The 13,458-nt window shown below is 33.8% G+C and overlaps 2 protein-coding genes across 2 annotated transcripts; both read left to right on the top strand.

Annotated features, from left to right (window-relative positions):
- Nucleotides 1-630: 630 nt before the first annotated feature.
- Nucleotides 631-4,191, top strand: LOC106109518 (peptidoglycan-recognition protein LB-like). Its single transcript, XM_013291055.1, has 5 exons — nt 631-695; nt 2,381-2,473; nt 2,952-3,159; nt 3,655-3,773; nt 3,961-4,191. The coding sequence occupies exons 2-5, from the start codon at nt 2,386-2,388 to the stop codon at nt 4,140-4,142; spliced, it is 597 nt and encodes a 198-aa protein (XP_013146509.1). The 5' UTR covers nt 631-695; nt 2,381-2,385; the 3' UTR covers nt 4,143-4,191.
- Nucleotides 4,192-7,789: 3,598 nt separating this feature from the next.
- Nucleotides 7,790-10,912, top strand: LOC106109513 (peptidoglycan-recognition protein LB-like). Its single transcript, XM_013291041.1, has 5 exons — nt 7,790-7,874; nt 8,762-8,839; nt 9,188-9,398; nt 10,322-10,440; nt 10,665-10,912. The coding sequence occupies exons 2-5, from the start codon at nt 8,767-8,769 to the stop codon at nt 10,859-10,861; spliced, it is 600 nt and encodes a 199-aa protein (XP_013146495.1). The 5' UTR covers nt 7,790-7,874; nt 8,762-8,766; the 3' UTR covers nt 10,862-10,912.
- The last annotated feature ends 2,546 nt before the right edge of the window (nt 10,913-13,458 follow it).

Below are 13,458 nucleotides of genomic sequence, written 5' to 3'. Positions count from 1 at the left end.
AACACCTATCTCGTGGGCGTAAAAAGTCTGCTGACCTTGAACTTTACCGCGGCGTACAAAGTCTGCCCGTGCGAACGCACGCTTAAGCTGATGCGGCGGCGGGCCAAAATGCGCCCCCAATGATATGTCTGCCAGTGCATGGCAGGTCTTTGTAGACCCACCAGCACTAGGATAGATTAAATTACTATTACTTTGTGGAAACATAATGTATACACCTGAGAAAATCGTTTCCCGTTAGCGAGAGGGACATAGTTTTCTTCGTCCGCACCTACTTAAATACCGTGTCAGGTCGATATCGGCCTGTTAAGTAGTGAACGTGTTAAGCACGTGCAAGCTACATACGCTACATTATGTAAACGCTATCATGCCACTAACTGTCATCATTGTTACTGGTACATGACACTTCAGTTTAAATTGCACATAGATTGTTCAAATTTAAAATGTGTAACGGGCTTTAATCATTTAATATAAGATCTCTTATCATATAAATCTGTGCGTACAAATCGCAAAACATAAGTTAAAACTGTTATCAGCCAAGTAGCGATAATCATTCATTGATCAATCAGAGGTAACAATAACTTATCACGGCTATCACACAAATATATACGATACAATTTTCATGAGTTCGTTAGTCTGAAATATAGTCGCTTCTGACATTAAGTTATACTGTGATATCAATTAAATTAAGTAACAAGGTACGTTTCCCTATTAACCTAATAATATTATAATAAAATAGCATTTTATTCTGACATTAGATTAAATATAGTGACTTATAGTATGTCCCTAATTTCAGCGTGCCTCTTGGCGTAAGCCTCCTCCAAACTCTTCCACTGTTTTCTATCTCGCGTAACTCTTCTCCAATGTGACTGGCAGTCAACCTAAAGTCGTCCTCCCATGTTATTTGCTGCCAACCCCGACTCCTTTTTCCATCCCTCGAATACCATCAAAAATATTAACAGCCTTAATAAATACGGTATTAAGTTAAACTTAGGAATAAACTGAGTGTAAGCCAATATTAGTACAAATTTTGCTGTAGAAGTTAGCATATTACATAATGTCAGTTTTAACATAATAAACTTTAACTGTAATCAATTAACAATTAAATCATTGCATACACATGCAGTTAGGACTCAGCGTATATAGCGTTTTATAGCAAAGTGTGAGCTTGTATTTGATAATCAAAACAAAAAACCGAGCAACACTAGGTCATCGGCATACACGTCCCGTCACTATGACATCTGTCAATGTCATTCCGGAATAATTAAGGATATCGTTCCATTTTGGCGGGAGGTAGCGGTTTGTGTAAATTTAATTACACAGGGCGCGAATTACACCCTTGTTTGGACACCAATCCCCTGCCCAAGGGGAAATTAATAAAGTTATTTTATTTAAAAAAAATCGTTGATGCAATTATATTAATGTCCAAAATTACTTACTTTCTTTTATTTATTCTCAATAAAATTATATGCCATATTGTTGTTTAAAAAACTTTCTGGGATTGCGTAACAGATACTAAGTTACATTCAAGTGAAATCTAAACTTACATTTCAAACTTTTAAATTGCACTAACAAATTAAAAAAAAATGTTATGTTTGTGTAAAATATTCGATGAACTATTTTCTATCTTCTATTTACGTATTTTCTTAAAAAGCATTTTTAGTAGTTACCTTAATTAATACGCCTTTATGCTTTTGTACAAACCTTGAATAGTAAAAGATTATTTCCAGTTGAAATTTCTATACTAAAACACACTGTTAACGTATGTTTCTTAAAAGAAGGAAATAATGAATGTATGTTATTGATTTACAAATCAATCGGTGTGTAAAGTTTTTTTTTTAACATAATTAAACCCGTGCTTGACCACGACTCCACCTAAGCTAAGTGAAGACGCGGCCGAAGGATAGAGCGCGCTAGCTCAATAAGTGCTTTAATATAATTAAACTGAATAATAATATGCAGTTTAATTAAATTAAAGGTATTTATTAATTAAAGGTATATATTATCATATTAAAATTATAAACGTAGAAGTCTTATCTAGCTTCATCTATTTTCTAGATAATCGTTGCAATCTAAAAGGAATCTACGAGATCTTTAGATATCTGATATAATTATCGATTAATTGCTTCGTCTTCCGATGATACGTTAAAATAAACACAAGGGCCTTATCATAAAAAAACTTGGATAGTGTTTCAACTACATTTTAGCTCAAACATCAACCTTTTTATATTGTATTCTAACGATTTTTGACACATCATGCCTATTAAAATGCGTAGGCTTCTGAAATGAGATATTGACTAGTAAAATAATAATGTTTAAAGCGAAAGCAATATGATAAACATTTATGGTTTTAAAAATAAAATAAATTTACTTTCTTTTTCAGAAACAATGAAATTTTACGAGTGTGTCATCCTCCTTGCGCTGGTTGCGAGCGGACAATGTTTCCCAAAACCTTATGACGAGGACGTAAGTTACGGTAAGTGATACAAATTGCTTACTCTAAAGGAGTTTCAGTCCTCAAATCTTAATAAAATTCTCAACGATAAAAACTATTAAATTAACAAGTTAACTAACAATTAAACAACTGTTAAGTAAGAGCGAGCGCAGACCATTAACTGAACTATCGCACAAATGTTGTGACATTATCGATTGTTCCACACCCAATTTAACTGTTTAGTTGCACAGCTAAAAATCGAATACTGTGCGCACCTCCATGTAAGCTTATTAGAATCAAAGCGAGATTATTATTGTGCGATAGTTTAGTCAACGGTGCGCGCCCTCTAACGGTAAGAAGATTTCAAATTTATCACCTATTAAGTACCTTCCAAATCTCTTAACCTTTTATTTTCTTCACAATTGATTAGCCACATTGCAAAAAAAAATATTTGACTAATAAAAATTCAAATTAAAGCTTTCTTTAGCATACAATTTAACCTATAACATGATGTTTCCAGCATATGACTTCCCGTTCATGTCTCGTAACGCGTGGGGTGCGCGGCCGCCGGTGCGCACCGTTCGTCTTACCCTGCCAGTGCCATACGTCATCATTCACCACAGCTACATACCCGGCCCGTGTTCGACAACCAACCAATGCATCAATGCCATGAGGAGCATGCAGAACTCACATCAACTGCAACATGGCTGGGATGATATCGGATACAAGTAAGTATAAACCGCGAAAGAGTTTGCTTGACTACTACTATTCCAAAAACCACAATCTTAAATGTCTGGTATATAAAAATCCTAAACTAATAAGAAACAAATAAACACACACTTCTTTATTATGTAGTATCAACAATCAGCAGACAGCGTATTTTTAAATGAAAAAGACCGTTCGACTTTAGGCTATATATTTGACGCTGTTAAGGGTTGAAACAATGATAAAATTGCTATGCGAGAAAGGGACGAAACTACAAGCCAACAGCAAAAAGTACGGTTGCCATGATTACTCACAATTTCAGACAACGGCAAGAGCCTTTTTTGATATTTGACCATTTGAATTTGGACATTTCCAATTAAAATTTTAGAAACCGCACGGAAACAGCTAGTTTACAACAAGTAGATTTCTTGATTCAATTTGTTTCGGCGATATGTATTTAAAATAATCTTTACATGCATTTTTCTTACAATACTTATAACACAATTTTTATTTTCTAGTTTCGCGGTCGGGGGTGATGGTGTGGTGTACGAAGGCCGTGGCTGGAACAACGTGGGCGCACACGCTCTGGGGTACAATTTCGACAGTATTGGCATCGTCCTTATTGGAGATTTCGTTTGTAAGTATCACTAGTATTTATTTAAATATTTTAAATCAGATATAGGAGTACCAACATTAAACACAAAAAAAAACTTTTGTCTGTATAAAATAGGTCATATTTCTCACTGGGTGAATTTTGTTCTATTTTTTTCTTTAAGGATTAGTATAGTTAGTTTTCTTTGTTTTCACATTATCGTTTGTTACAGCTCGTTTACCACCCAGAAGACAACTGAATGCTGCTAAAAGACTGATAGCGAGTGGTGTAAAGTTGGGCCACATAAGTCGGGACTACTCTCTACTTGGACACCGACAAGTCAACCCAACCGAATGCCCAGGCGAAGCCCTCTTCAGGGAAATCACGACGTGGGATAGATTTACAAATTTATAACGCGAAAACAATCAAAGAAATTAAATTAGTTAGAGATAAATGCAAGATATATTGATAGCTTTTTATTATAACCTGACAATTCATTTCACAGAAAAAGTTCGTAAGACTAGCATTACAACATTTAGTTTGAATTAGATATATAGACTAGGATCCACTGATTAGCAAACATATGTCATTTTACCAAAGCTAAGAATTTGCCTTCAAAAAACTTTAAGTTAAGTCAAGAATGAAATTTAGACTTCTTTGGAAGTCATGGGATCCAAAATTTTGAATAAAAACAACCATAGTTATTTTAGAAAGAGGTAAATTAATAATTTAATAAAATCGACTATAACCCATACTTATAAAAAACAAAAAACGATTAAATTAAATAAAAATAAAAAGTTAACAGGTATTTTAAAAAATGGTTGTTACGATTATGTAACATACTTTAAGGGGAATCACCGCGAAGCTTACATAATGTCGTTCCATTACACGAACTCGCGAACCGTTAAGAAAAAAGTTAATTTGCCAGAGTTATTTAGGATAACATCTTATGAATCATTCATAAGTCAAGGTGCTATGGCCATTTAATTATAATCTTCTATTTATATCTGTACTGTTAATAATTGAAAAATTTTAAATTTCGTGAATCAAAGTAGGCAGAGCACTGACCTTTACAAATATGTTCTGGACTGGTCTCTGCTTGGAAATGATTGCTTTTGTTTTGTTCTAACCAACTAGGGTCAAATGACAGTTGACAATTTTATGAAATAAAAATGTCATCTTGACAGCGTCATATTTTGACCAATGAAGGAGCGGCAACTGCACGGGTGAATGTCGCCATTTTTACAATTTCGAAATTCGAATACAAAAACAAAAATATCATACAGATTTATTTTGTTTGCAACTTGAGAGAATTTCGAAAAAAATTTTTTGCTTACTAGTAACTCTAAAAGCTAGCAGGCACCGTTTTGTTAACGTCATAAAGGCTTTAAGATCCTTGTAGGTATATAAAAGCACCAGTTGAGATCACTGTTGCGACAATAGGGAGATAACCGACATATCGGGTTTCCAACGCTAAAACGATAACAGTCATTTAGGCACAAAATACCACGGCTAATAGCCTGTCCAATGGAACATTGAGTATTGTGAAACTTCTTTAAATGCGACTTCTGTGTCGATTAAGTCTATGGGTAATGGCCGCTTGCTCGTTTGCCTTCTATCATATTAAAAAAAATACCAATGTAGATAGGAACATAATAAAGTTTAACAAGTAAAAAAAACAGAAACATAAGCGAATGGCGTAACATCGTTCACATAATAATTATATCTACGTTGTTGCGGACAATGACTTAATCAATAGAGGTGATAAGACTTGTTATGGAAATTTTCCACAATCGATTCGACTTTAATAACAAACGCTCACACGATATTAAAATGCTCACCTAATAAACACTCTAAACACTTACACGTTTAGTTTATTTTACATTTAGAGCGCGGGCATACTTTTGACTAAACTATCGCACAACTATTTTCTCGCGCTTTGATTCTTATGTGGTTACATGGAGGTGCCGCACACTGCTAGATTTTAAATTGTGCAATTAAACAGTCGAATTAGCTGAGAAACAATCGACAATCGCTCAACAGTTCTGCGACAGTTTATTCAAAGGTGTATATGATATTTTTGACCGACTTCCCAAAAGAAGGAGGTACTCAAGTCGTCTGTATGTTTTTTTTATTTTTTTTTATGTGTGTTACGGAATAACTCCGCCGCCAGTGGACCGATTCTGATAATTGTTTTTTTATCCGAAAGATAATGCTTTCAGGTGGATTTTTGGAGTCAAAGACTACGACGTAGTTAAATAGTTTAGCTCAGAATCGCGCGACGAAATTTAGGGTCATTTTTGCTTTCTTTGCTTACCTAAACTATAAGACTTACATAAAAATGATGTATGGAAGAATTTGATTGACGCCAACATCAAAGTAATAATAATTGTACAATATAGACATAACAGCTACAATAAGGGTGGTCTACTATTTTCAAGGAATTATTTCGTTACTTTTTAGTGTACTGTTTTTTTTGAGAATATTTTGTTTTTAAATGAAAAGTAACATATTTTATATTTATTCGATAAGTATCTTTTATCTTCGGTAGAGAATTCCTCAAAGATCCTCGATATTACATCTGAATCCTTTATTGCTAGCATTGATAACTTTGATATAACTAAAATAGATATACAAAGTAATTACTCACCTTTTTATTACGAGAAAACTGTAATACGTCCATTTGATTCACATTACATGACCTAAACTGTTTTGCACACTGTACAAGCACGCTACGACTTCGTTACGTCTTTAATTCATTATAAATATTAACACGTGCTTCAAGAACGTCACATATACGTCACTTTGGTATATTCTTGTTAAATACCCGATACAAAATGTTTTTTAATCGATGACGTATAACGGAATTATCAGTTACAAGAAGGGGGTTCGGAGAGGACGCGTTGATACACACGTTCACACGTGCGAGATCGCAGCCACATAGTCAGCAAAACAAAAAATCAAATAAAATAGTTAAAAGTGACTTCAAGTGATAAAAAACTGGAAGTTTAGATATCATACTAATCATAAGTACTAATATCACTAAAAGTTAATAGACAGTCCCTGCTCTCGTACTAAGTTTTAAGAAATGAAGTGTAGTCGAAAAATTAACCAAATGTTTATTTGATTGGGTCTTGTGTTTGGGTCTCAAATAGTATCAATACTTAAAAAAAAACCTGTCATGTTTAAGGCTTTAACAAATCTTACTTCACGTTACTATAATAAAAGTGCAAACATCGTTCGATGGACGATGGACTTAACGGATTTCGATTAAATTTAGCATAAACAGAGAACATTTAGTTTAGAATTGATTGAATTGAACATTGATTGCATGTATGCCGTGAGTTACTAAGAGTTTTTTTAATTCCGCGTGGACGGAGTGGCGTGCATAACCTCGTAGTGTCACAGTTCTTAATAAAAACAACGTGATAATGCACATATTTACGTTTTCCACAAGGTATACGTGAACAAAACTGCATAACGGTTATTTATTATTTTAAACAATTTAATTACACACATAATAATAGTTAACAGAATTTTGCATTACAATTAAATGTATTTGCATTTCGAAACAAAACAAAATGAATAATAACGGAATATAACAATAAATTTCTATGACTTCCTAGTTGTTTACTAAAAGTGGATTTCATGACATTATTTTTGTACAGATTTTTCAGCAATAGAAAATACATTAAAAACCATATGCTGAGACATTCACTGCCAATCATTCGAATGCAAACGAACATACTAAAAAAAAAAATAATAACACAAATATCCATGCATACAGTCATTTGAACTTAGAGAAAATTCATCTTAAAAAAAATTCCCGATTAATATTCTTATTTTTATAGCAGTGCATGTGTTAACCAAATCAAGGAGCCTCATAAATCATTTTTCTATCAAAACAATTTAAGATCTCACGGTGAATCACGGTGAATTAGTAATAAGCGGAGATGACGCGCCAACAATACCGATCCGAATTCACTTGTAAAGAACCCATGGTCCGGTGATCTGATCTCCAATACATACTTATATAAGAAACATTCGCTCAGCAACATCATTAAGACTAACAATCACAAACAGTGGACACGGCTACGATTTAGTACAATTTTATATTTAAATGTTAGAAATTTGAAAAAACGTTAGGTAAGACTTCTATCTTTCTAATATTATAAACTAGCTTTCTTTCCCGCGTTTCCGTCCGGGTGGCATTAAAAAAAACAAAAGTGAGTAACATATGTGTTCTTCCGGAGTACTCTCTACATCTGTACCAAATTTCATCGAATTCTGTTCAGCCGTTTAGGCTACAAACTCTAACAAACATCCATCCATCCATCTAAAATTTCACATTTATAATATTAGTAAGAAGAAAGATGTGAAAGATTAGATGGATGGATGTTTGTGAAGTTTGTAGTTTAATCTGCTTTAGTGGTCTAGCATAGATGTACGAGTCGAGGATAGTCTGAAAGATTACAGAGGCTACTTAATTTTTTTTTTCACGCAGACCGAATCGCGGTTGAAATCTAGAAATATCGATAAACGAACGATAATAGTACTCACAATTATATGACTGAGTACGAGTATTTTAATTAAGAAGTCATTCATTCATTCTTAATTGAACATTAAGTTAAAACCGTCAATTAAAACTGAGCATTTGTAGCGGTCTTTATATCGGATATTGTAAATTTTAATTCGCAATGATTTCCATCTATTTTAAAGCTGAGTACATGTTGTCAATCACTTTTAAACAAATCACATTTTTTTTTAAATGTACAATATTTTGTTGCTTTTGTTGGTTTCCTTTATTCGTTATTTATCGTTATAAATATTATCATTCTATGTCAGTTGTGTCTCAAATAAGGGGCATTTACTGTGGCGACCTTTCGAAGATATACCGAACTTGTTTTATATGTTTTTTATATCTTAATATTCTACTGGTCACTTTATGCTAATACATTTAGTCCTTATTTGTGTATAAAAGTAGTCACAGTATTCATATTAACACAATATTTTAACTATATTTTTTATTGCAGTGATAATGTTGTTTATATTGGTAACGTTAGCTTTATTCGCACAAGTATTTTCTAAACCCTACTTAACTGAACACTTTGGTAAGTAATTTTGTATATTTTTCTAATTAAAATTTGCTAATTTATTATTATTATATTTCATATCTTTATTTTCTTATTTAATATGTAATATTTTACACTAGCTCTGCCCGCGACTCCATCCGCGTGAAATTAGAAAAAAAAACAGTGTAAAATATAACCTATGTCACTCCCAGATAAATTACCTTTGTAAAGGTAAAGAATTTTTAAAATCGGTCCAGTATTTTTTGAGCCTATTAAATACAATCGAACAAAGTTTTTCTCTTTATAACATTAGTATAGATTTATTTAAAAATATCGTTATTAATGCCTGTTACAACCTAATTTTGCATTAATTCATTATTTTTCTAGATTACGATACATTCACATTCAAAACAAGAAGCGATTGGGGCGCCAAACCAGCGACTAGCGTCAGACCACTGACTCTGCCTGTCCCTTACGTCATTATCCATCACAGCTACAGCCCACCTGCATGTCAAACATCAGACCAATGCAAGGAAGCAATGCGTTCAATGCAGGAGTTCCATCAAGTTACAAGAAATTGGGTTGATATTGGTTACAAGTAAGTGATACTGTTACCAGCAATCTGACCGGTTTTTTGTCCCGGTAAATTACAAAACTAACATGACATCAATGCTAGATATAATTCCATACTAGTTGTTACTCGCGACATCGTGCACATTGAATTAAAAAACATAGCTCATGTCACTTACTGATAAAGTAGCTTTTTAATATTGACAGAATTTTAAAAATCGAACTAGTAGTTTTTGAGTTATTTCAATACATACAAGAATAGAAATCTTTCCTCTTCATAATATAAGTATAGATATAATTTGGCTGTATAACCTATTATTTTATACAAAGTGATTACTGCATACATTAGGAATAATGGTGACCCATGTTCGGTACCTATAATCGTTTACATTTTTGAATTGGGTCCTAATGTATTCAGGGGACAAAAAGTAAAAGTTCAAAGTCGATTACTTTGTTAGGTTTTTATATGGCCCGGTACTGTCCCGTGCTAAGGAAATAAACTGCTAAGTTGAGTGTTCTCTTATTGAGGCCACGACGTACAACTTAGTTTTTGTTGACATACGAAAGCAGTTCGCGTGTAAATAAACATTGTTATGTTTATTTACTCGCAAACGATACGATATCGTACGTAAAATCAAGCTGCTTATGTTTCAATTTAAATGTAGTAAATCACATATATACTATACCAAAATAAATAGTAAACTGTACCCTATCGTCACTAAATACTAAAGTACCGATACAAGCGTTATAAGCGCCCTGGGCTAGATAATTACGGCACACCTTTTTAGTATATTTTAAAAGAAGGGAAAACGTTAGCACGCTTATATACGACAGGTAATTCGCATTTTTTAGCGACCCAGTCACTCCGGCGCCGTGGGCGGACCTACAACCGCGCCATACCCTAACGTGGGCACTGATGACTTTTTTCTATTATTTCTTTTAATTTTGCAGTTTCGCAGTGGGAGGGGATGGCGTAGTGTACGAAGGTCGGGGCTGGACTAACATTGGCGCACATGCCTCAGAATATAACTCGGTCAGCATTGGTATCGTGCTGATAGGAGATTGGGTCTGTGAGTATACACTTTTAAAACTTTATTATCTTAGAGACCAATGAACTCTTAAATACCAAACTAGACTATAATAATAGCAAATGTTCATTAGGACCATTTGCTAATCGTTTTTACCAGGCTCTTGAATATTTAATTTTATTATTAAGTAATAAAATACATTCTGATTCAAGCAAGAAGGGTTATTACATTAACATATATAAATAACATTGGTTTTGTTTTAACAGCTTCAGTTCCACCAGCCCATCAGCTTCAAACTGCGAAAAAGCTGATAGCAAAAGGCGTTGAGTTGGGCTACATCAGTCGTGACTACAAACTGATTGGACATAGACAAGTGAAGGAAACAGAATGCCCTGGACAAGCGCTATTCAATGAAATCTCAACGTGGGACAGATTTGATTCTAATTTCAAAAGAAAAAGTTGATTGAAAACTCTATTAGGGTTAATAGTTAAAAATTAACAATTATAGTAATTTATTTTACCAAAATAAAAACCAAATTAATAATGTAAGTTTATGAAACTATATCAGATCACACAAAGACGACCTTGTTAGTTGTTGTTCCTTCAATTTATACTAGATACTTCATCTTCCATGTAGACAAAGATTATAACCAATAAATCTTCTGCGGTTCAATGGTTATCAATAGGTGTGCCTAACAACTCATGTACTTAGGGTTGCCAAACTAATATCACACAAAACCAACATTTACACTCATTTTGTTTCTGGCTTCAGGTATTTTAACAGCAAATAATAATTAATTTTTACACAATAACCATTTCTCTAACAAAGACTTTTCCAAACCTGAATGCTTCGATTAAGACGCGAATAAGTTTCCTTAGATTTTTTTAAGTAGGTATAAAAAAATTAAAAATACCTAAAATCTTTCTTTTTCTCCAACATAATTCATCAACCCTTAATAAGTTAGTAATGCGAGGGCATAGGCGTGGCCATGCCGGAAGTTCGGCGCCGACTAAAGACAATCAAAGATTAGAATCGTACCGGAAATTACGTAATGCGATCATGAAAATGAAGACTTATTACGGCTATTTTGATAAACTAAAACATTACGGTATCTTCAGGATAGAAACTTCATGAAAGTTTAACTTACTATAATATTATAAATGCGAAAGTTTAGATGAATGAATGGATGTTTGTTGGAGTTTGTAGCCTGAACGAATCACGATGGAACTTATAGGTGGACGTAGGTCTGGAGGAACGCACATAGGCTGGCTTACTTTCGTTTTTTTTAAAAAAATTCCACGAGGAATAAGTGGCGGGAGAACGCTAGTCATATTATACACCGAAAGCCCTCTAAATGAAATACCTTCACAGAACCTCGGGAATACAGGTCTCAGTGATATTGTATGTGGGGGATATATTTAAGAAGGGGAGGAGCCTTTTCTAGGTTAGGAAAGGGGAATTAAAAATATTTTAACTATCATAATCAGTGCAGCAGAACGTCATGCGTCGAAAGAATGGACACGCCTTCGTCAAATTGCGTTCACGGATATAACTCCAGCATTGTTGGCGAAAGTCCAGCGGTTAAATGTTAATGATGAGACGTTATTTCACAAACTTGTAATATGGTAAATTAAATATATCCTTCCGCTGTAAATCTTAATATATGACAAAGATAGTTGACCTCTGTCACAACAATGCCTATATTTTTGATAGATTTCCATCGTAGAATGACTATGTAAATATTGTCATTGTCTCATTATAAAAAACATCATCTTCCTCCTTATTCTATACTCCCGTAAGGACGGCGCAACAGGTTTTTGTCCTCCACATAACTATCATACGTCAGTCATCTCAGTCATCATTCCATTTTTAATAACGTCACCTTTCACTCAATTCATCCATCTATTTCTAGGTCTACCTCTACCGGTGTACCCTTCCACTCTTATAACTAACGTTCTTCTTGTAACATGCGATACATCCATCTTCATAACATGCCCATGCTAACCTGTTACTCCTTACCTTCTCCACCAGTGGGGCTACTCTCAAACTCATTAAAAAACAGGCATAACAATAAATAATTCGATAGCGATCAAGGCAAACTTAAACCACTGTGTATACATTTTTTTGTTTATTGGAAAACACCAAAGCATAAAAACTTCATTATTTTTTATGTTACTTGACCAATACTAAAAATATTCTCTATGCAGTATTTTTTCCAACATTCTGTTAACGGAGAAAAAAAAACCTTGTTCTTTCTTTTATTGTTATTTATATCTTTAAATAAATAAAATAACAAGTCTCAGTCGTTAATCCGATGTAAACGACGCAGACTCGAGACGGGAAATCTTCTAAAATAGATTCTTGTGACGCTGGAGGAACGATTTTATTTTAAAACTCATCCGGTCGAAAAAAAATACAACACGACAATGCAAGCTTTATTTTAATTTGCTTTTACTGCAATTTTAAAAGCGGGTGCAGACTTTTGACTAAATTATCTAACAACTATTGTGCGATTGTCTATTGTTTCGCAGCCAATTCAGCTGTTTAGTTGCACAGCTAAAAATCGAGTAGTGTGCGCACCTCCATATAAGTTTAGAGAAATCACAGAACAGTTGTGCGATATTTTAGTTAATGGTGTGCGCGCGCTCTAACAGCTGCAGCGTTTTAACTAAAATAACATACCTTCCACTAGGGGATCCTTAATGAAGGCCACACACGTAAGGTTTCATATGAGATTTTCATAATCATACATTCTAAAATGGTTCAGTTTGCAGCTTTACTGTTTTCCCCATGTGCATGTACGTGACCAGCCGATGATCAAAGCTGGGTTGGGGTTGTTACAACTACGTCAAATAGCTATAAGCTAATATGGTCTTTATATCAATTTATAAAACATTAGTTATTACTAGATGTCGCTCGCGATTTCGTCTCCTTAAAAAATATAGCCTATGTTAGTTACTGATAACGTAGATGGTGAAAGAATTTTTGAAATCGGCTTAGTAGTTGTTGAGTTATTGCAATACATACAAAAATACAAATCTTTCTTCTTTATAGCAATA

This window comes from Papilio polytes, unplaced genomic scaffold, assembly GCF_000836215.1.
Source record: "Papilio polytes unplaced genomic scaffold, Ppol_1.0 DF824269.1, whole genome shotgun sequence".
In the NCBI taxonomy this organism is placed as follows: Eukaryota; Metazoa; Arthropoda; class Insecta; order Lepidoptera; family Papilionidae; genus Papilio; species Papilio polytes.
The sequence above is the reverse complement of the archived record's forward strand: the minus strand, read 5'-3'. Positions and strand labels throughout refer to the sequence as shown.